This window comes from Mobula birostris, chromosome 10 (assembly GCF_030028105.1).
Source record: "Mobula birostris isolate sMobBir1 chromosome 10, sMobBir1.hap1, whole genome shotgun sequence".
In the NCBI taxonomy this organism is placed as follows: Eukaryota; Metazoa; Chordata; class Chondrichthyes; order Myliobatiformes; family Myliobatidae; genus Mobula; species Mobula birostris.
The window spans coordinates 55,705,952-55,729,995 of NC_092379.1; the positions used below are offsets into that span (position 1 = coordinate 55,705,952).

Consider the following 24,044-nt stretch of genomic DNA (forward strand, 5'->3'; position numbering starts at 1 on the left):
GCAACAAGACGGTGCCATCGAAGGGTGATGGGAGATAGCGATACTTGAAGGGGGTTCCTTATGTCCAGTCTATTCCGCAATTTAGTTTTCATTACATTCATTGCAGAGATATGTTGGAAATGGAAGCAACATTTTCAGTGCTCTGTGGCTATCTCAGGATATTTAGCCTTGACTTTGATCCAGGATGCCGGCAGAGATGTTATGTCAAACATACCTTTCAGCCCGCCGTCATTTACAAGTTCGAGGAGTTGATCTCCTTCCCGCGCTGACATGGATGACGCGCGGGTAATGACCTCGCGTGCGTTCCAAGCTCAACAGTGGGCGTGACAGGGAATGAGGAAAGGTGCAGCTGACATATCACCAAATCATATCATTTCCTCGCAGCCCGGTGGTTGGGGACTGCTCAATAGACAATCGCTCCATCTTTTTCTGCAGCCATGACACTAATCCCTGATCAACAGTGCCACACCCCACCTCTTTTGCCTCCCTCCCTGTCCTTTCTGAAACATCTAAAGCCTGGCACCCTAAGTAACCATTCCTGCCCTTGAGCCATCCAAGGCCACAACACCGTAGCTCCAAATACTAATTCACGCTCTAAGCTCATCCGCTTTGTTCATGATGCTTCTTGAATTAAATTTATTGGAGAAGGTTCTTAGGATAGGGACTACTAACATCTGGAAAAGTACAGAATTATTAGGCATAGTTAGCAACACTTTAGGGAGACGAGTTCATGTCCTATGAACTTGAATAAGTTTCTGAGGAGGTGACGAAGATAACTTATGAGGTTGGAGCAGCAGATAGACTACAGTAAAGCAATCAACAAGATCATTCATGGTAGGCCGACCCAGAAGTTTAAGGCACATGTAATTCATGGTAACTTGGCCAAAGTCCAAGGTATTATCAAGGTACATATATGTCACCATATGATACCCTGATATTCATTTTCTTGCAGGCTTTTTACAGGAAAATAAATACAACAATTTCTGAAAAAACAATGTGCAAAAGAGGACAAATCCTGTAAATAAAAATAAAGAATCCTGAGAACACGAGTAGTAGAATCCTAGAAATTGCATCTATAAGTTATGGAATCAGTTCAGAGTTGTGGTGAGAGAAATTATCCACTCTGGTTCAGGAGCCTGATGTTTTAAAGGTCATAACTATTTGTGAACCTGGTGGTGTGGGAATGAAGGCTCCCGTATCCTCTGCTTAATGGTAGTAGCAAGAGAGAGCATGGTCTGGATGGTGGGAGTCCTTGATGATTGATGCTGCTTTCTTGTGGCAGCATTCATGTAAACGTGCTCAAAGGTGATGAAGCCTTTGCCTGTATCCAGTCCCTCCATGGACTTTTCTGTTCCTGGGTACTGCTGTCAGGATACTTTTCACTGTGCATCTATAGAAGTTTGTCAAAGATTTTGGTAACATGCTAAAACTCCATAAGCTTCTAACCAAATAGAGGCGTTATCCTCTATTTTTTTGTGATGGCACTTACATCCTGGGCCCAAAACAGATACTCCTATATGATAATGCCAAGCAACTTAAAATTACTGACCATCCCGTCTCTGATCCCCTAAGGAGGACTCACTCATGGACCTCTGGCTTCTTCCTCCTGTAGTTGATAAGCAGCCCTCTGGTTTTGCTAACGCTGAGTAAGAGGGTGCTGTTGAGGCACCATTCAACTAGATTTTTCATTCTCTCACATATGTGCTGATTCATCACCACCTGTGATTCGACCAACAACACTGCTGTCATCAGCAAACTTAAATATGGCACTGACCAAACTCAAAACTGGCCTGGCCATATAAAATAGGGTTTGTGGTGGAAATGTGTTACTTTGACAGGTCTGTGACCAGAAGTATTCCACAAGGATGTGTGGTGGGACCTCTGTTGTTTGCTAATTATTTGGACAAAAGTGTAAGTGGCCAGATTAACAAGTTTGCAGATGACTCAAAAATGGGCAGAATTATGGATTGTGAAAAAGACTGCCTATGGATTCAGCAGAACATACACCATGGCAAATGTGGTGAGGTGGATTTAATCAGAGAGAGTGTGAGGTGTTACACAACAACAGCCAGGATGTGGGATGAAAATTCCAACGGGAGACTGAAGAGGAATGTAAAAAGTGCAAAGTTATGATAATCATGCACCATTTAAATATGCAGTAAGATTGGGAAAATCAGGTTTGTGAGAGAAGTAATTTGTAGAATACAATGAGATTTCTGTCAAGCGTACTTCCAGTAAGATGACAGCAGCCTCTCGGGGCCAACTAGAGATACACTTTTCCTTTTAAAATGTGTTTTTTTTAAATGAACATAAGAACATTGGGTACAGCAGGTCTACTGCCTCAGTAATCTGTTCATTATTTGGAACAGATAATCAAAGGGCATCAAAGGAGCAGCCGGTGCTTGGGTCAGAGAAGACAGTGAAGGCTGTGTAACATGGTGTCTGTGCTCATTTGGGAGCTGGTCTCTCCTGTCAGAGCTGCCCTCCAGTGTTCAACCAGTTGATGACAGGCTGTTTCCCAGGAGTTGTACCAACAATCTGCATGTCGCTCAGGGCCTTGAACTATACATGTGTTTTCTTGCGCAACGATGTGTGTTGTTATTTTTAATATACATTATGCTCCAGAGGAATGTTGAATCATTTGACTGTATACATGTATCGCTTGAACGATAATTAAACTTGACTGGATGGCTTTTATTTTAAGAGCAGCTGCTCTAAAATAGGCAATTCTGGATTGGATGTTGTGTAATGAACCAGATTTTATTAGGGAGCTTAAGGAGGAAGTAATCACAATATGATGGAATTCACCCTGCAGTTTGAGATATAAAAAGGTGAAGGGAAAGTATGGACCAAGAGCTGCAAGCATGAGGAGGACCCAAGTAAGGAGGGTGATGAGGGAAGATTGGAAGTAATGACAAAAGCTGTGAAAAAAAGGTGGAGGGAACAAAAGCCTACAGATGTTGGTAGGGAAGGGAAAGGGAAAGGTTGACCATTGACTATTGGTGTTCCACCCATGTCCGTGTTGGGACCGATTTTTTTTTTACGTAATACATCAATAATTTGGATAATGGAATTGTTGATTTTTTTCCAAAGTTTGCAGATGATAGAAAGATAGGTGAAGAGGCTGGTGTTTTGAGGAAGTACAGAAGCTAAAGGAACACAAATTAGGAGCATTGGCAAAGAAGTGGCAGAGGAATACAGTGTTGGGAAGCATATGGTCATGCACTTTGGTAGAATAAATGATTATTTTCTAAGTGAAGAGAAAATACTAAAAACTGAGGCGCAAAGGGACTATGCAGTCCTTGTGCAGGATTTCCTAAAGGCTAATTTGCTGGTTGAGTCTGTGTGAGGAAGGCAAATGCAATGTTAGAATTCATTTCAAGAGGACTAGAATATAAAAGCAAGGGTGTACTGTTGAGACTTCATAAAGCACTGGTGAGGCTTCACTTGAAGCATTATGAGCAGTTTTGGGCCCCTCATCTCAGAAAGGACATTCTGAAACTGGAGAGGGTTCAAAAAAGAATCACGAAAATGCTTCCAGGATTGAACGGCTTGTCATGTGAAGGGCGTTTGATGGCTCTGGGCCTGTATTCACTGGAATTCAGAAGAATTAGGGGTGACATTATTGAAGCCTATCGAATGTTGAAAGTGGATGTGGAGAGGATGTTTCCTATGGTGGGAGAGTCTAAGACCTAAGGACACAGCCTTGAAATAGATGGGCAATTTTTTTTAGAACGAAGATGAGGAAGATTTCATTAGCCACAGAGTGGTGAATCTGTGGAATTCATTGCACAGGCAGCTGTGGAGGCTGTCTTTACATATATTTAGAGCAGGTTGATAAGATTCTTGATTGGTCAGGGCATGAAGGAATATGGGGGGGGGGGGAGAGAGGCAGAAGATTGGGGCTGAGAGGAAAAATAGATCAGCCATGATGAAATGGCATAGCCTAATTCTGCTGCTATATTTTATTGTCTTATGGAATCAAATTAAGGAATCAAAAAACCGAGGCACAAAGGGACTTGGGAGTCCTTGTATAGAATTCCCTAGAGGTTAATTTGCAGGTTGAGTCTGTGGTGAGGAAGGCAAATGCACTGTAGCATTTATTTCAAGAGGACTAGAATATAAAAACAAGGATGTAATGTTGAAACTTTGTAAAGCACTGGTGAAGCCTCTCTATGAACTGTTTTAGGGCTCTAATCTCGCAAAGGATATGTTGAAACTGGAGAGTGTTCATGAAAATGATTCCAGGATTGAATGGCTTGTCATATGAAGAGTGCTTGATGCTCTGGCTCTGTATTCACTGGAATTCAGAAGAATGAGGGGTGGCCTCTTTGAACTCTTTCATGGTGAAAGGCCTTGATGGAGTGGATGTGGAGAGGACATTTCCTATAGTGGGAGAGTCTAAGACCAGAGGACACAGCCTCAGAATAGCGGGGTGTCCTTTTAGAATGGAGATGAGGAGGAATTGAAGGACTTCTTTAGCCAGAGAGTAGTGAACCTGTGGAATTCGTTGCCACAGATAGCTGTGAAGGCCAAGTCTTTATTTATATTTAAAGCAGGTTGATAGATTCTTGATTGGTCAGTGCATCAAGGGATTCAGAGAGAAGGCAAGATATTGGGGCTGAGAGGAAAAATAGATCAGCCATGATGAAATGGCATAGACTCGATAGGTCAAATAGCCTAATTCTGCTCTTATATTTTATCGTCTTATGGAATTCAATTAAGGAAGCTGGGTGGGCAAATGTGAACAGTGAGGTGGGGGGGAGGGGAGCCTGTGGAATGAGTGTGTGGATGATGGGCAGATAGAACGGGCAGCAGAGGGGAAAGACACACATTGTGATGGGGCTGAGGGTTTGGGAGTCTGATGTGGGTGCAGGAGGAACTGAGTATATCAGGGGAAGAAGAAAAGGAACCGAGGGAGCCGTTTACCTGAAACAGGAGAAATTCACTGTTCATGCCATGGGGTTACAGACTATATCTCTCTATATCTCTCTAGTTTGCACTTAACCTCAAACCCAGCAGTGGAAGTGTGGGAATGGGAAGGAGAATTAAAACGGCAAGCAATTGGCAATTCCAGGGGAATGGTGCTGGTGGAGATGCATCTGAATGTCATTTGCACCTGCGCCCTAGGTCTGCAGTCTTTTGTAACTTAACTTCATAGAATATACTGACTTTAGTAGATACATGAAAAAGTTAGGTGTTTTGAGAATTGACTCCAGACATTGTTTTGAGATGAGTGTTTTTGTGGACAGTGAAAATGATGAGGCAGTTAAATGCTCGAGGTATCTTACCAACTGATCTGAATTCCGGATCATTCTCACTGGCTGTTGCAACAACAAATTATCAGCATACAGCCCAATAGAAGTAAACTTTTTTTTGCAAAAACTACCATTTTCTTCAGTTTGTAACAGCTGTATTTCCAAATATTAGCAGAAATTATGTGTGGGTTTCAGGAGTCAGGGTGTACAAGTTTAAAAGCTATTGATGTAAATGCACACTGGGTCTGACAAAGTAACTCCAGATAAAGAGTTTGAAATAATTCAAACAGAATCTCTGACTAGTCATGTTTGGAATGAGTCTGAGGATTGGGAAGCTATTTATGTAACCCAGAGGGAAATGAAGACGCAGTTATCCATGGCCATGTGTAATCTCAAGCCTTTAGACTTCAGAAGGAGCAATTTGCACAGAACAACTCCCTAAAATATTCCCTTTTTATGGCGCTCCACCTACTAATGGGCCAGGACGTAACTAGAGTTTAGCACTGAGAAGAAAAAGACACTGGCTTAGCATGATTCCATGATCATCAGATTAATAGGACAGCTCCAAGTATTTCAAAGGAGGATCCTGCAGAGTCAACTGAACTATATGTGCCTTTTGTTTTTTCTTCAATCTAGCACCTAGGTCAATGCCAGGGAAACAAAGGTTTTATTCTTATTGTCTTCTGATGTACGAGTTTAATACAAGTGAATGGATTCTTTGGCCATTTCAGACAATTAAGAATTTTTGGGGTCATGTAGAAGCCAGAACACTTGTGAAGATAATCAGTGAATCAAACACTTTCCTTTTACAACATGTGTGCGGTTGTCCAGTAAGCTTTATTAATTTTTTTGTATAAATTCCAAGCCTAGTTAATAGAACTTTAGGCTAAATTTTCCAGCTGCTGGAGTAGATTCAGAGGTTGTGCTACAATTTGAGAATAAATATAATGATAACGTAGAATGACACAGCATAGAAACAGGTTCTTCAGCCAACAATGTCTGCACTGAACACCTTGCAAAATTAAACTAAATCTCTTCTGCTTGCATATGATCCATATCCCTCCATTCCCTGCACATTCATGCATCTATCTAAAATCAGATCAAGGGCAGATCACAACCTGGTGCATCTAAAACCCTGCTACGTGCCTCTAAACCTGCAACCTCTAGGACAGTGAGAAAATGGTCAGAGGAGGCTTATGAGGCACTCCAGGGTTGTTTTGAGGTGAGACTGGCAGGCACTCGGTGAGCCACATGGAGAGGATATTGATGGGCTCACAGAGTGCATCACTGATTACATCAACTTCTGTGTGGACTGCTATGTTCAGACAAGAACTGTCCTTTGTGATTCAAATAACAAGCCATGGGTGACAAAGGACATTAAGGACATCCTGAACGCTAAAAAGAGGGCGTTTAGAGATGGAAATAGGGAGGGGCCGAGGGCAATATAGAGGGACATGAAAGCCAGGATCAGGGAGGCTAAAGACAGGTATAGGAGGAAGCTTGAGTGGAAACTCCAGCAGAACAACATGAGAGAGGTCTGGAGGGGGATAAGGACCAACACTGGGTTCCTGCAAACTACCAACAGAGGAGCAGAAGGCAATGTGGACAGGGCCAATGAACTTAACTTGTTCCTTAACAGATTTGACATTGTGGCCCCTGCCCATCCCACACGAGCCATCTGTTGTCAGCCCCCAACCAACACATATTCCACTCTACCCTCCTACCCCTGCTCTCATGAGTATACACCTTCCCCACACGAAACCACCATGGTAGGCTTCACAGCTGAACAGGTGAGAAGACAGCTGAAACGTCTCAAGCCAAGCAAGGCTGCAGGACCGGATGGTGTCAGTACCAGGGTGCTCAAAGCCTGTGCCCCTCAGCTATGTGGAGTACTTCGCCATGTCTTCGACCTGAGCCTGAGGCTCCGGAGGGTTCCTGTACTGTGGAAGATGTCCTGCCTCGTCCCTGTGCCGAAGACCCCGCGCCCCAGCGGCCTCAATGACTACAGACCAGTGGCATTGACCTCCCACATCATGAAGACCCTGGAGAGACTTGTTCTGGAGCTGCTCCAGCCTATGGTCAGGCCACACTTAGAACCCCTCCAGTTCGCCTACCAGCCCCGACTAGGAGTTGAGGATGCCATTGTCTACCTGCTGAACCGTGTCTACGCCCACCTGGACAAGCCAGCAAGCACTGTGAGGGTCATGTTTTTTGACTTCTCCAGTGTGTTCAACACCATCCGCCCTGCTCTGCTGGGGGAGAAGCTGACAGTGATGCAGGTAGATGCTTCCCTGGTATCATGGATCCTTGATTACCTGACTGGCAGACCACAGTACGTGTGCTTGCAACACTGTGTGCCTGACAGAGTGATCAGCAGCACTGGGGCTCCACAGGGGACTGTCTTGGCTCCCTTTTTCTTTACCATTTACACCTCGGACTTCAACTACTGCACAGAGTCTTGTCATCTTCAGAAGTTTTCGGATGACTCTGTCATAGTTGGATGCATCAGCAAGGGAGATGAGGCTGAGTACAGGGCTGCGGTAGGAAACTTTGTCACATGGTGTGAGCAGAATTATCTGCAGCTTAATGGGAAAAAGACTAAGGAGCTAGTGGTAGACCTGTGGAGAGCTAAGGTACCGGTGACCCCTGTTTCCATCCAGGGGGTCAGTGTGGACATGGTGGAGGATTACAAATACCTGGGGATACAAATTGACAATAAGAACACTGAGGCTGTCTACAAGAAGGGTCAGAGCCGTCTCTATTTCCTGAGGAGACTGAGGTCCTTTAACATCTGCCGGACCATGCTGAGGATGTTCTACGACTCTGTGGTGGCCAGTGCTATCATGTTTGCTGTTGCGTGCTGGGGCAGCAGGCTGAGGGTAGCAGACACCAACAGAATCAACAAACTCATCCGTAAGGCCAGTGATGTTGTGGGGATAGAACTGGACTCTCTCACGGTGGTGTCTGAAAAGAGGATGCTGTCTAAGTTGCATGCCATCTTGGTCAATGTTTCCCATCCACTACATAATGTACTGGCTGGGCACAGGAGTACATTCAGCCAGAGACTCATTCCACCGAGATGCAGCACAGAGCGTCATAGGAAGTCATTCCTGCCTGCAGAAAATCAAACTTTACAACTTCTCCCTTGGAGGTCAGACACCCTGAGCCAATAGGCTGGTCCTGGATTTATTTCATAATCACTGGCATAATTTACATATTACTATTTAACTATTTATGGTTCTATTACTATTACTTATGGTGCAACTGTAATGAAAACCAATTTCCCCCGGGATCAATAAAGTATGACTATGAATCTTCTTAAACACCATTCTATCTGCTTCCACCACTATCCCTGGCAACCATTCCAAGCATGTATATTTTATATTACAAAGTAATTGATTATGTAAGTATTCACCCCCTTTAATATGCCACATCAAATCATTACTGCGTATACAACAACTGTTGCCCGGGTGCTTCACCAGTCGCAGCTTTATGGGAGAGTGGCAAAGAAAAAGCCTACTACTACGTCGACTCAGGTCTAGGGGGCCGGCGTCAAGCACAATGACAGACTCTCTGCTTCTCCTTCTCCCTCAGAAAAAGCCACTATGAGAAAAAAAAAATGGAATCTCAGCTAGAGTTTGCCAGAAGGTATTGGGAGACCCTGAAGTCAGCTGGAAGATTCTATGTTCTGATGAAACCAAAACTGAACTCTTTGGCAACCAAACAGCTCACGTCATCAAAAACACACCATCCCTACTGCTGGTGGTGGCTATATCAGGCTGTGTGGATGCTTCACTGCAGCAGGCCCTGAGAGACTTGTGAGGGTAGAGGGAAAAATGAATGCAACTCCGGAGAAGATTTGTTTTCCAGCAAGACAATGACCCCAAGTATAAAGCCAAAGCTACACAGGAATGGCTAAAAACAGCAAAGTTAATGTCCTGGAGTGGCCAGGTCAGAGTCCAGACCTCAATCCAACTGAGAATTTGTGGCTGGACTTGAAAAGGGGCTGTTCACTCAAAATCCTCATGCAATCTGACAGAGCTTGAGCTATTTTGTAAAGAAGAATGGGGAAAAATTGCAGTGTCCAGATGTGCAAGGCTGATACAGAACTATCCACGCAGACTCAAGGCTATAATTGCTGCCAAACGTGCATTTACTAAGTACTGATTTGAAGGGGATGAATCTCAATTATTCTGTATTTAATAATTGTAATAAATTTAGATCCGCTTTCACTTTGACATGAAAGAGTTTTTTTTGTTGATCAGTGTCAAAAGAGTCAAATTAAATCCACTGTGAGTCAATGTTGTAAAGCAGTAAAACATGAAAAGTTCCGGGGGCCGGTGGGGGGGGGGCTGAATACTTTTTATAGGCACTGTACTTACCGTAATTCAGTTTTCTCTTTATTATGCATTGCACGGCTGCCGCTAAGTTAACAAAAATTCACAAGATATGCTCTTGATGTTAAACCTGATTCTGATCATCTACCCTATACACATATACCTCCCATAATTTTAACAACTATCAGCCTGCAACACTCCAGAGAAAACAACACAAGTTTATCCAACCTCTCCCTTTCACTCATTCCTTGGAAACCAAGCAGCACCCCGGCAAACCTTTTCTGCACTATTTCTGCTCAACACCCTTCATATAATATAGCCAGAACTTCATACAATACAGTGCTGCCTAACCAAATTTTAATATAGTTGCAATATGATTTCTTTACTTTTGTACTCAATTCTGTAACTAATGAAGACAAGCATGCCATATATGTCTTCTTTCCTACTCAAACCATTTTCAGGAAGCTATGGACTTGAACCCCATAATCTCTCTGCACATCAATGCTGTTAGGGATCTTGTCATTAATTGTACATATAACCATATAACGATTACAGCACGAAAACAGGCCATCTCGGCCCTTCTAGTCCATGCCGAACTCTTACTCCCACCTAGTCCCACCGACCTGCGATCAGCCCATAACCCTCCATTCCTTTCCTGTCCATATACCTATCCAATTTAACTTTAAACGACAACATCGTACCTGCCTCAACCACTTCTGCTGGAAGCTCATTCCACACAGCTACCATTCTCTGAGTAAAGAAGTTCCCCCTCATGTTACCCCTAAACTTTTGTCCTTTAACTCTCAACTCATGTCCTGTTTGAATCTTCCCCACTCTCAATGGAAAAAGCCTATTTATGTCAACTCTATCTATCTTCCTCATAATTTTAAATACCTCTATCAAGTCCCTCCTCAACATTCTACACTCCAAAGAATAAAGACCCAACTTGTTTAACCTTTCTCTGTAACTTAGGTGCTGAAATCCAGGTAATATTCTAGTAAATCTTCTCTGTACTCTCTCTATTTTGTCGACATCTTTCCTGTAATTCGGTGACCAGAACTGTACACAATACTCCAAATTTGGCCTTACCAATGCCTTGTACAATATCAACATTACATCCTAACTCCTATACTCAATGCTCTGATTAATAAAGGCCAGCATACTAAAAGCTTTCTTCACCACCCTATCCACATGAGATTCCACCTTCAGGGAACTATGCACCATTATTCCTAGATCCCTCTGTTCGACAGCATTCTTCAATGCTCTACCATTTACCATGTATGCTCCTCTTGCATCTGACCTCTTAAAGAGCAATACCTCACGTTTTCTCTGATTAAGTTACACCTGGCAATTCTCTGCCCATCTACATCCTACTGCATCAATAGCCCTCAACACTGTCCACAAATCCACCAATTCTTGTCTAGCCCCAGTATAATTTTGACAGCAAACCCTGATTCATTTAAAATTTCTTCCAAAGAATTGCCTATTCCAATACCAGAGATTATAGAAATTACATTTACGATAAATATAACAACATTTTGGTCTATAAACTATTTACAGAATCACAAAATTATCTGCCTACCTTGAACATGCTGACTGTGATACCTATTTACCATATTCCTTCATAGCTATCATGGTACCTGCCCAAATATTTTTTTTAAACACTAATTGTATCTGCCTTTATCTCCTTTTACAAATCATACCAGATAACCACCACTCTCTCTGTGGAAAAACCTCCTTTAAATTTGTCTCCACTTACCTTATAATACCCGTGCTCTCCCTTCACAGAATCAGAGCTGTACAGCACAGAAATAGGCCATTTATTTATTTATTGGGATACAGTGCAGAATAGGCCCTTCCAGCCACCCATCAACCCCCTGATTTAATCCTAGCCTAATCATGGGACAATTTACAATGACCAATTAGCCTTCCAACCGGTACCTCTTTGGACTGTGGAAGTGGAAGGCAGACAGGAGGAGAACGTACAAACCTTTTACAGGTAGCAGCAGGAATTGTACTGGTATCGCTGGTACTGTAAAGTATTGTGTTAACCACTATGTTATTGTGCCTCCCACCTTGTTATAGGCCAAAGGTGCCGTGACCCGCACCATCCGGGCCATGCTTTCTTCACGCTGCTGCCATCAGGAAGGAGGTACAGGAATCTCAGGACTCACAACACCAGGTTCAGGAACAGTTATTACCCCTCAATCATCAAGCTCTTGAATTAGAGGGGATAACTGCACTTACCCCCACCACTGAACTGTCTTCATAACCTATAGACTCACTTTCAAGGACACTTTACCTCAAGTTCTCAATATTTTCTTTATCACTTATTTACTTTTTTTTGTGTTTGCACATTGGATGTTTGTCCATCTTGTTTGGTGCAGTCTTTTTTTTGAACTTTTATTCAGAGATACATCTTGGAACAGGCCTGTCCAGACTACTGCGCCCTACCACCAAGCAATCCACCTATTTAACACTAGCTTAATCACAGAAAAATTTACAATGACCAATTATCCAGCTCAGCAGTACAACTATGGGAGGAAACAGAACACCCACAGGAAACCCCCACGCACAAGGGAAGAGCATACCAAGTTTCTCACAGAGGACACAGGAATTGAACTCTGACACCCTGAGATGTAATAGCGTCACACTACAGCTTATGTGACTGTGGCACCCCTTTTATTGATTCTATTATGTGTCTTTGTATGCATTGTGAATGACCACAAGAAAATTAATCTCGGGGTTGTATATGGTGACAAATATATACTTTGATAATAAATTCACTTTGAACCTTGCCCACACTGATCATGATGCCTATCTATGCTACCATTTTCCATCAGGCCTATAAGCTCGATATGTTACCTTTCAAAGCATCTCTCCAAATACAATTTCAACACTATAATTGTATAAACCACTAACTCCTCTAACAGATTTTTTCAGATATTCATTACTGTGTCTTAAAAACTTATCCTTCAGATCTTTTTTAAATTTCTGCCCTCTCACCTTATAACTGTGTCCCTGAGTTATAAATTCCCTGGCCAAGGGAAAAAGATTCTGACCATCGAATCTACCCATTCCATTCAAAATTTAATAAACCTCTACAACCTGCCCCTTGGCCTCCAACTTTCCAGTGAGGAAACCCCCCGCCCCCCATTCAATCTCTCATTACAACTCTACAATAAGCAAAATCCTGAATTCCTGGTGTACTCTCTAAATTGCAACCTTCCTATAGTGTGATGTTCAGAACTGTAGTCAATCATATAAGTATGGTACATCTGATGTTTTATATAACTGCAACATGATGTGCCATTCCTCTATTATTCAATACCTTGGTTTATGAAGGCAACACACCAAATGCTCTTGGAAAAACATTATCTATGTCCCTCAATTTTGTAAACCTCCGTAAGATCACCCCACTGCAGAACTTTGTGGTAATAATTGCAATTTAGTCCTTTAATAAATCTTTTTTAAAGATAATACATTTATAAACGCTGCCAATATTCACAAGGGTCCAATCATGCTAATTTTTGTTCATTAAATTATCATAAAAAGTTCGGGTTACAGGTTGAAATCTCAATATCATCTGAGATCAGCAAAAATAAGGTGATCTAAACAAGAGGATACCAATATAACTGAACATTTAGTAAATCTCTGCCAAATAAACATATTTTTGGTATTTACCTTCTGTGCTGGTTGCAACGGTTTCCGTCTTTTCTCAGTTGTATACAGATTAATTTCTCCATCTCCTTTGCAAAGACGCAATTCCTCCTGAAATCTGAAATCAGTCAGTTCTTCTAAGTGGATAACATTCATTTTTAAAGAAGCTATTTACTTACGTATTTAATATGCTCTCCTAAATTTCTGCGGATCATATGTCATGCAGGATAATAATCAATCTTGATCCACCAGAATTTGTTTGCCAATATCTATTATTTTCAAATCCAAATTCAAAACTGATCATGTAATAGACATGATCCAATGACATCAAACAAAAATCACTGCATCTGTGAAAAAGAACACATTCTTCACTGAACTAACTCCAGGATATCTAAAAATCATTTGGGGAGTTCATATCAATATGTGATATCATGCTAAGCTGTGTAAACTATTCAGCAGTCCATTCATTTTAGGAATTTAATTTTCCTTTCCTCAGAGTAACAACTTCACACAATTCAAAGAATTATACAGTACAGCTAAATAATTCTGCCTTGAAACACAGAGACATGAACACAGAGGAGGTTATCCATTTCAAAAATAATGATCTAGAAACATGTTGCACTGAAGTTAAATAAAAAGTTTGCCTTGCATCTAAAAAACAATTCTAAGGTATTATTTAACAAATATTGCAATTTCAATATTAATATATTTCAAACTATGTTTCAAACTTTAATCCTATAATCAAATATTGCAATGTGCATAATTTGTAGTAGCCAATGAAATGGTAAACTGATGAGACCAAATAACAACAGACTGGCAATAATGCGTCTTCCTCATGTAGAATGCACCCATGTTACCGGGGAGTTGTGTTCAAAAGCTATCTGGTATAGCAATTTCACCATCCCAGCCCCACATTGACTTAATCCAACATAACAAATGAAGATGCCTTCCTGAGGAAAGTTTATCCTTGGACAGTAAGTCTCCCGCCAATGCTGACTGAATTGTAGGCAGAACAGAGGGTTATTGTTTTACTTAATGAGAAGTAGATGTTACAATGTTTGATAAGTATAATCGTAAAGGTATTATTGACGAGAAAATTGTTTCTAGTTTCCAAAACAAACCGCTGAAGTAGCCTCCCACTGTGAACAACTGCCTGCGATCATTGTACGTTTGTACTTGATAAACTCGTTTTGTTCTGTGTAGATTTTCTGTTTATTCCTTTCTCACCACAAATTGTTATAAGAGTGAATTTTTATTCCCATTTTTTTTCCGGCAGTGATCCATGTTAAGGATGAATTTTCATCATTCAAACTGTTGTAACACCAGTTTGCATTGATCTGTGGAACGGTATTATTACCTGCTAATTCCAGGTGAAAGCTCCATAACTACAACCCTCCTGCTCCATGCCATCAGGTCTCTCTCTGTAGCAATTTGACTTCTGGGAGCGTTATTATGCATTTGTCGGACACCTTCAATTTGACCATGCTGTCGAAGTCCAATATTCAGTGAAGGCAACAAGGCTACAATACAGAAGAGATCTTTAGTATTTGTAGGAAGTGCATTAAATATGCAGCATGGTTACATTCTTAAACAAAGCAATTCTAGCTAAATAGCCCATAATTTACTTAAAAATGTCTACAAAACTGACTTGTTGCAGATTTACAGATCATCTACATAGCACTGTCATGCACAGCCGAGAATATCATTTTAAATAACAAAGCCCAAAGAAATGTACAAGAAATTTTAGAAGTATTCACAAAACAAAAAAATAAATATATATACCTACACACACACACGTACTGAAGAAGAGATGAAAAAAAAAATCAGTATTTATCACTCTTCCCAAGAAACCTGGAGCAATAGAATGTGAATTACATTGGACCATAAGTTTAGTGAGTCATATCACCAAGGTACTTCTAAGAATTTTGATGACAAGAGCTAAAAGAAAGATACAGGTTGAAATAGGTAAAGAACAATGTGGTTTTGTGAAAGACAAAGGTACAAGAAACTCAACATTGATGTTAAGGATACTATCAGAACGAGCTATTCACGTGCAAACAGATTTGTTTGTTTGTTTTATCAACTACACAAAAGCATTTGATAAAGTGAAGCACAATGTTATTTGAAATATTACAGAAAACTCTGGATCTAGATTCAAAAGACCTCTGCCTAATCAGAAATCTGTACTGGGAACAAACTGCCACTGTAAGAATAGATGGAGTCAGTTTACGGAATAGTGAGTCAGTTTACGAAAATCAAGAGAGGCGTTAGACAAGGGTGTGTTTTCTCCCCTGATTTGTTTAATATGTACAGTGAAACAATATTACAAAAAATAAGGAACATCTTGGAAATCAAAGTTGGCGGTAAAAACATCAATAATTTCAGATATGCGGATGACAGTGTTAATTTCAAGTATGGAGGAAGAACTATAAAACTTAATTGATTTCGTCGTTGAAGAAGTGCAAAAATGGGTCTGTCTATCAACTGCAAAAAGACAGAATGTACGGTGATATCCAAAAAGAGGGAGAATCCTATCTGCAGGCTGAGAATAACGGGGAAGACATAAAACAAGTACAGAACTTTTGCTACTTGGGAAGCTGGGTGACATCAGATGGCAGGTGCGACATGGACATCAAAAGAAGAATAGGGATTGCACAAGACATCTTTACGAGAATGAAGAGTATACTGACCAACACTAAACTAGGCATGACAACCCACCTCAGAGTACTGAAATGTTACGTTTATCCAGTTATGTTATATGGATCAGAATGTTGGTCAATATCGAATAACATGAGGAAACGAATTGAAGCAGTGGTTTTTGAGGAGAATGCAAAGAAGATCATGGACAAAGCAAGTATCTAACGAGGATGTCATGAACAGAGCAAGCACAAAAAGAGAAATAATGTATGAGATCATGAAAAGGCAATGTAACTTCACTGGACATGTGATTAGGAAAGAGGAGTTAGAATGCATGGTAATTATGAGAAAGATTGAAGGGAAGCAAGCAAGAGGAAAGCAAAGACAAATGATGATGGAGACAGCAGCCAGAGAACTGGAAATGAATATCAATGAATTGATCCACTTGACCCAAAACAGGAGTGTGTGGGCAAAGCTCAAACTGGGCATGGCACCTGAAGATGATGATATACAGTGAAATGCAAAAGTTTGGGCACCTCTGGTCAAAATTCTGTTACTGTGAATAGCTAAGTAAAAGATGACCTGATTTACAAAAGGCATAAAGTTAACGATGACACATTCCTTTAATGTTTTAAGCAAGATTGCTTTTTTATTTCCATCTTTTACAGTTTCAAAATAACAAAAAAGGAAAAGGGCCCGAAGCAAAAGTCTGGTCACCTTGCATGGTCAGTACTTCGTAATACCCCCTTTGGCAAGTATCACAGCTTGTAAATGATTTTTGTAGCCAGCTAAGGGTCTTCCAACTCTTGTTTGGGAGATTTTCGCCCATTCTTCCTGGCAAAAGGTTTCTAGTGCTGTGAGATTCTTGGGCTGTCTTGCATGCACTGCTCTTGTGAGGTCTATCCACAGATTTTCGATGATGTTTAGGTCGAGTGACTGTGAGGGCCATGGCAAAACCTTCAGCTTGCGCCTCTTGAGGTAATCCATTGTGGATTTTGAGGTGTGTTTAGGATCACTGTCCTATTGTAGAAACCACCCTCATATCATCGTCAGCGGTTTTTTTTTAAACAGACTGTGTGATGTTTGCTTCCAGAATTTGCTGGTATTTAATTGAATTCATTCTTCCCTCTACCAGTGAAATGTTCCCCATGCCACTGGCTGCAACACAAGCCCAAAGCATGATCGATCCACGCCATGCTTAACAGTTGGAGAGGTGTTCTTTTCATGAATTTTTGCACCCTTTTTTCTCCAAACATACCTTTGCTCAGACTTGTTCAGATGTTCCTTTGCAAACTTCTGACGCTGAATTTTGGCCGCAATGAGCAAAGGTATGTTTGGAGAAAAAAAGGTGCAGAATTTAATGAAAAGAACACCTCTCCCACTGCTCAGCACGGGGGTAAAATGATCATGCTTTGGGCTTGTGTTGCAGCCAGTGGCACGAGGAACATTTCACTGGTAGAGGGAAGAATGAATTCAATTAAATACCACCAAATTCTGAAAGCAAACATCACACCGTCTGTAAAACAGCTGAAGATTAAAAGAGGATGGCTTCTACAACAGGAGAATGATCCTAAACACACCTCAAAATCCACAATGGACTACCTCAAGAGGCACAAGCTGAAGGTTTTGCCATGGCCCTTACAGTCACCCGACCTAAACATCATCAAAAATCTGTGGATCGACCTCAAAAGAGCAGTGCATGCAAGACGGCCCAAGAATCTCATAGCACTAGAAGCCTTTTGCAAGGAAGAATGGACGAAAATCCCCCAAACAAGAGTTGAAAGACTCTTAGCTAGCTACAGAAAGCGTTTACAAGCTGTGATACTTGCCAAAGGGGGTGTTACTAAGCACTGACCATGCAGGGTGCCCAAACTTTTGCTTCGGGCCCTTTTCCTTTCTTGTTATTTTGAAACTATAAAAGATGGAAATAAAAAAGTAATCTTGCTTAAAACATTAAAGAAATGTGTCATCTTTAACCTTATGCCTTTTGGAAATCAGGTCATCTTTTACTTGCTTAGCTATTCACAGTAACAGAAATTTTGACCAGAGGTGCCTAAACTTTTGCATGCCACCGTATATACTGAAAAACTTATCCTTTCAAGTCCCCTTCCATGCTATCAAAGGAACCACGCTCTAACCAATTTTATATATCAAATTGGGGCACATATCCCAAAACAATCAGCAGGTCAAGCAATGTCTTTGGAGGGAAAAGTAGATTAACATATCATGTTGAAGACACTTCACTAATTCTATTTCAATTGCCACAGATTCTGCTTTGCCTACTGAATATTTTGTTTTGTATTTGTTTTAGATTTCAAGCATCTGCACACAATCATCATCTCATTGTGTTCTAATCTGCAAAGTGAAATGAAGGGTAAATGACAGTTGTTTCAAAAAGCACTTGCTTACCAATGTTTATTTTGAGTTTCACCTGTTGCCATATTTTCTAAATTCTAGTTATGTTTGTGGTTCCTTAAGGTTGTCAATAGCCAGGGGGAGGCAGTGGGGATAAGCTCACAGTACCTATTGAATAATCCCAATGTCGTGTGTTTCGAAAAGCCTCCAACCAAGATCAGCACCCGGCTTTCACCTGTGGCTTTGTTACTAAGCCTGGCAGAACCATTTCAATTGACAGAAGATGTAAAGGTGGGTTACTGAAACCTTAAAACCAGTCACTTTATAAACAGCAGCATACTGTGCACACAGCCCTGAAGAGTGCCGGTACTCAGCATGATGGGGCGAGCTATGTTTCTGCCAACTCTGACTGACTGTCAAGAAGTCGAGATCCAGTTACAGAGAGGTGTTGAGACCTAAAGAGGACAGTTTATCCACCAGCTTCTAAGGGATGATCACATTAAAACCTGAGCTGAAGTCAATAAACAGCATCTGGCACACGAGATGCCATTTTCATTGGTGCAAAAGAGATAGAGAAATTAGAGAAGTCTTGCAATAACTGTTAAGACCAGATCTGCACTGAAAGTAGTTCAGAAGTTCATTCGGTTGATTCTTGTGATGAACTGGTTGACTTTTGATGAAAAGTTGAGCAGAGTGGGTTTAAATTTATTAAAGTTCAAGAGAATGAGGTGATTTCATTGCAACATCCTAGAACCATTACACAGTATCGGAAAAGCCCTGTCTGCTTCAGACAAAAGATCAAGTGTTTCTTCTCCAAGTTTGCGGATGACACGAAGCTGGGCGGCAGTGTTAGTGTGAGGAGGATGCTAAGGGGATGCAAGGTGACTTAGATAGGTTAGGTGAGTGGGCAAATTCATGGTGGATGCAATTTAATGTGGATAAGTGTGAGGTTATCCACTTTGGTGGCAAGAACATGAAAACAGATTATTATCTGAATGGTGGCCGATTAGGAAAAGGGGAGGTGCAACGAGACCTGGGTGTCATTGTACTCCAGTCATTGAAAGTGGGCATGCAGGTACAGCTGGCAGTGAAAAAGACAAATGGTATGCTGGCATTCATAGCAAGAGGATTCGAGTACAGGAGCAGGGAGGTACTACTGCAGTTGTACAAGGACTTGGTGAGACCACACCTGGAGTATGCTGTGCAGTTTTGGTCCCCTAATCTGAGGAAAGATATTCTTGCCACAGAGGAATTACAAAGAAGGTTCACCAGATTGATTCATGGGATGGCAGGACTTTCATATAATGAAAGACTGGATCAACTAGGCTTATACTCGCTGGAATTGAGAAGATTGAGGGGGGATCTTATTGAAACGTATAAAATTCTAAAGGGATTGGACAAGCTAGATGCAGGAAGATTGTTCCCGATGTTGGAGAAGTCCAGAACAAGGGGTCACAGTTTAAGGATAAAGGGGAAGCCTTTTAGGACCGAGATGAGGGAACACTTCTTCATAGAGAGTGGTGAATCTGTGGAATTCTCTGCCACAGGAAACAGTTGAGGCCAGTTCATTGGTTATATCTAAGAGGGAGTTAGATATGGCCCTTGTGGCTAAAGGCATCAGAGGGTATGGAGAGAAGGCAGGTACAGGGTTCTGAGATGGATGATCAGCCATGATCATACTGAATGGCGATGCAGGCTTGAAGGGCCGAATGGCCTACTCCTGCACCTATTTGCTATGTTTCTATGTTTCTTTTAAAGTTAGAAATCTTTGCAAATATTGCCCAAGAAAGCTGGAGACGAGGACATCAAATATATTAAAGTCAGAGAGAGAGTTTTGGTCTACAAGGGTGTCAAGGATTAGGAGGAACCGAGAGCAAAGTAGAACTGAGGTCATGATCAGCTCGTTTAGGCTTGAGGGACCTCATAGGTGAACCTAATCCTACTCTTAATGCAGAATGTATGCACGAATTTCACCTTCCACTTACTACTGCTAACCCAAGCATTGGGTGGGTTATGTCAAATTACCCAAATATCCCTCAAATATTGAAAGGCCTAGATTGAGAAGATGTGAAGAGGATGTTCCCTCTAGTGGGGAAGTCTAAGAACAGAAAGCACAGCCTCAGAATAGAAGGGTGTTCCTTTGGAATAGAGATGAAGAGGAATTTCTTTAACCAGAGGATGGTGAACCAATGGAATTCATTACCCCAGACAGCTGTGGATGACAAGTAACTGGGTATATTTACTCTGAAGGATGGCAGATTCTTGATCAGGAAGGATGTCACAGGAAGAAAGCAGAAGAACAGGGTTGAGAGAGATGATAAATCAGCCATGATAGAATGACAGAGCGCACCCGATGGACTGAATAGCCCAATTCTGTTTCTGTACATCAAGGTTTACAAAATAATTGTCACAATGCTTCAATGCAAAACAAATGTAATATTTTTTTTCAAAAGCAGACTGCCATGAAATAAATGAGGTGATTGTGGATATAGGACCACTAGGAAATGAGGCCGGAGAAATAATAATGGGGAACAAGGAGATGGCAGATGCAAAAGGGTGTCAATATATTAAATTATGAGATTATTTTCAGGATTCAATATGCTGCAGTACATTAAAACTCGTGGAACACACACAAAATGCTGGTGGAACGCAGCAGGCCAGGCAGTATCTATAGGAAGAAGTACAGTCGACGTTTTGGGTCGAGACCCTTCGTCAGGACTAATGGAAAAAAGAGATAGTAAGAGATTTGAAAGTGGGAGGGGGAGGGGGAGACCCGAAACGATAGAAGACAGGAGGGAGAGAGATGAAGCCAAGAGCTGGGAAGTTGAATTGGCAAAAGGGATACAAGGGGGAGTATCATGGGACGGAAGGCCTTGGAAGAAAGGAAGGAGGAGGGGAGCATCAGAGGAAAATGGAGAACAGGCAAGGAGTTATTGTGAGAGGGAGAGAGACAGAGAGAGAGAAATAAATAAATAGGGATGGGGTAAGAAGGGGAAGAGGGGCATTAACGGAAGTTAGAGAAATCAATATACAATGCCATCAGGTTGGAGGCTACCCAGATGGAATATAAGGTGTTGTTCCTCCAACCTGAGTGTGGCTTCATCCTTACAGTAGAGGAGGCCATGGATTGACATTCAGAATGGGAATGGGGTGTGTAATTAAAATGTGTGGCCACTGGGAGATCCTACTTCCTCTGGCGGGTGTTCAGCGAAACGGTCTCCCAGCCTGCGCCGGGTCTCGCCAATATATAGAAGGCTGCATTGGGAGCACCGGACGCAGTATATCACCCCAGCCGTCTCACAGGTGAAGTGTCGCCTCACCTGGAAGGACTGTCTGGGGCCCTGAATGGGTAAGTGTCAGGAAGGAGATCGGTGGGAAGGGATGGGGGGGAGGGGGGAACAAATGGACAAGGGAGTCATGTAGGGAGAAATCCCTGCGGAAAGCAGGAAGTGGGAGGAGGGAAAGATGTGCTTGGTGGTGGGATCCCGTTGGAGATGGCAGAAGTTACAGAGAATTATATGTTAGACATGGAGGCTATGGTGGTATGTGAGGACAAGAGGAACCCTATCCCTAGTGGGGTGGCGGGAGGATGGGGTGAGAGCAGATGTGCATGAAATGGGAGAGATGCGTTTGAGCGCAGAGTTGATGGTGGAGGAAGAGAAGCTCCTTTCTTTATAAAAGGAAGACATCTCCTTCGTCCTGGAATGAAAAGCCTTATTCTGAGAGCACATGCGACACAGACAGAGGAATTGAGAGAAGGGGATGGCATTTTTACAAGTAACAGGGTGGGAAGAGCTAACTGGGCTTATAGTAGACATCAGTAGATAAGCTGTCTCCAGAGGTAGAGACAGAGAGATCAAGGAAGGGGAGGGAGGTGTCAGAAATGGACCAGGTAAATTTGAGGGCAGGGTGGAAGTTGGAGGCAAAGTTGAAGTCAACGAGCTCAGCATGCGTGCAGGAGGCAGCGCTAATGCAGTCGTCAATGTAGCAAAGGAAAAGTGGGGGATGGATACCAGTATAGGTTTGGAACATGGACTGTCATAGCCAACAAAATGGCAGGCATAGCTGGGACCCATACAGGTGCCCATGGCTACACCTTCAGTTTGAAGGAACTGGGAGGATCCAAATGAGAAAATTATTAAGGACCAATTCCACTAGACGGAGAAGAGTGGTGGTAGAGGGGAACTGGTTGGGTCTGGAATACAAAAAGAAATAGAGAGCTTTGAGACCTTCCTGGTGGGGGATGGAGGTATACAGGGACTGGACATCCATTGTGAAAATAAGACGATAGGGGCCAGGGAACTTGAAATCATTGAAAAATTCCAGAGCATGAGAAGTGTCACAAACATAGGTGGGAAGGGATTGAACAAGGGGGGATAAAACAGTATCAAGGTATGCAGAATTGAGTTCGGTGGGGCAGGAACAAGCTGAAACAATGGGTCTAACTGGACAGGCAGGTTTGTGGATCTTGGGTAGGAGGTAGAAGCGGGAAGTGCGGGGTGTAGGAACTATGAGGTTGGTGGTAGTGGATGGGAAGTCCCCAGAGCTCATAAGTTCGGTGATGGTGTGGGAGACATTGGCCTGGTGCTCCTTAGTGGGGTCATGTTCGAGGGGTTAAATAAGAGGAGGTATCAGTGAGTAGTCGCTGTGCCTTGGCAAGGTACAGGTCAGTACACCAGACTTACTACAGCACCCCCCTAACCAGCGGGTTTTATGGTAAGGTGAGGATTGAAGCAGAGGGAGTGGAAAGCAAAGCGTTTGGAAGGAGTGAGGTTGGAATTGGAACAAGGTGTGGTGAAGTCGAAATGGTTGATGTCCCGTCAGCAGTTAGTAATAAAAAGATCCAGAGCAAGCAGAAGACCAGAGCGGGGTGTCAATGAAGAGGAGGAGGGTTGAAGACGAGAGAAGGGGTTATCAGTGGGGGTGGGAGAGTCCTTGCTGAAGAAATAGGCTCGCAGATGGAGCCAGCGGAAGAGTTCAGCATCATGGCACACGCGGAACTCGCTGAGCTATGGGCGCAGGGGGATAAAAGTGAGGGGCTTACTGAGGACAGAGCATTCTGCCTCAGAGAGTGGAAGGTTGGAGGGGATGGTGAAGACCTGGCACGGATGAGAGCTGGGATCAGAGGAGGGAGGGAGGTTGGTAGTGTCAGTGAAGAGGGGAGGGTTGGGGTGAGAGGAACATAGAGCCTCTGAGGACCCAGGAGCTGACGATGGGATCTGAGGGAGATGGGACTGCAGAGTGGTGGTGGGGAAAGGGGAGACGGCAGTTCCAATAGCAGCATGTGAAGACCCGGCCTGGAGTTCAAGGCTGAGGTCACATTTGGAGGCTGCGCAATCTCTTTGAAGGCGTTCATAGTCGTTGGAACCCGCATGGATGGTGACGGAGTCTGGGTTTTGAGTTTGCTCTGGGTTGGTAGAGCCGCCGAGATCGGCGGCGGGGGCTGCGGTCCGAAGTTCACGCTTGCTAGCGTTAGAGACGGCAGGCTCTGGGGTCTGCAGACGATCTTCTGATCCTTGCAGGACGTGACAAAAGTCGAAGAAATGGCAATTGCAAGCATGGATCTGACTGAGGATAAAATAATGGGCAGGTCCATACAAACGGCGAAGAGGGAGTCACGGAGAAGTATAAGGGACTGGGATAGGGATACCAGGTACCTCCTCATGGCAGAGAGTGTCACCCTCAGAGCTCAACAGAGAAGCATCAGGAGGCAGAGTCAATTAAATATGAGTACCTGGGGTCCTCAGAAGGTCCAAACTGAGAGGCTCAAATGAATCTTGAAGCCAACTGGAGGAAG

The 24,044-nt window shown here is 42.6% G+C and overlaps 1 protein-coding gene across 17 annotated transcripts in view; it reads right to left on the reverse strand.

The window, feature by feature from the left end:
* The window catches only part of brwd3 (bromodomain and WD repeat domain containing 3), a 302,860-nt gene that overhangs the window by 197,432 nt on the left and 81,384 nt on the right, over positions 1-24,044 (reverse strand). For 12 of the 17 annotated variants that reach the window (XM_072270315.1, XM_072270314.1, XM_072270316.1 and 9 more), the window contains exons 19-20: positions 14,613-14,775; positions 13,280-13,373 (exon numbers count right to left, since the gene is read on the reverse strand). In XM_072270315.1, the coding sequence (XP_072126416.1) occupies positions 13,280-13,373; positions 14,613-14,775 (257 nt within the window). The remainder of the gene's footprint in view (positions 1-13,279; positions 13,374-14,612; positions 14,776-24,044) is intronic. The other 5 variants (XR_011887509.1, XR_011887508.1, XM_072270326.1 and 2 more) reach the window with 1 other exon arrangement.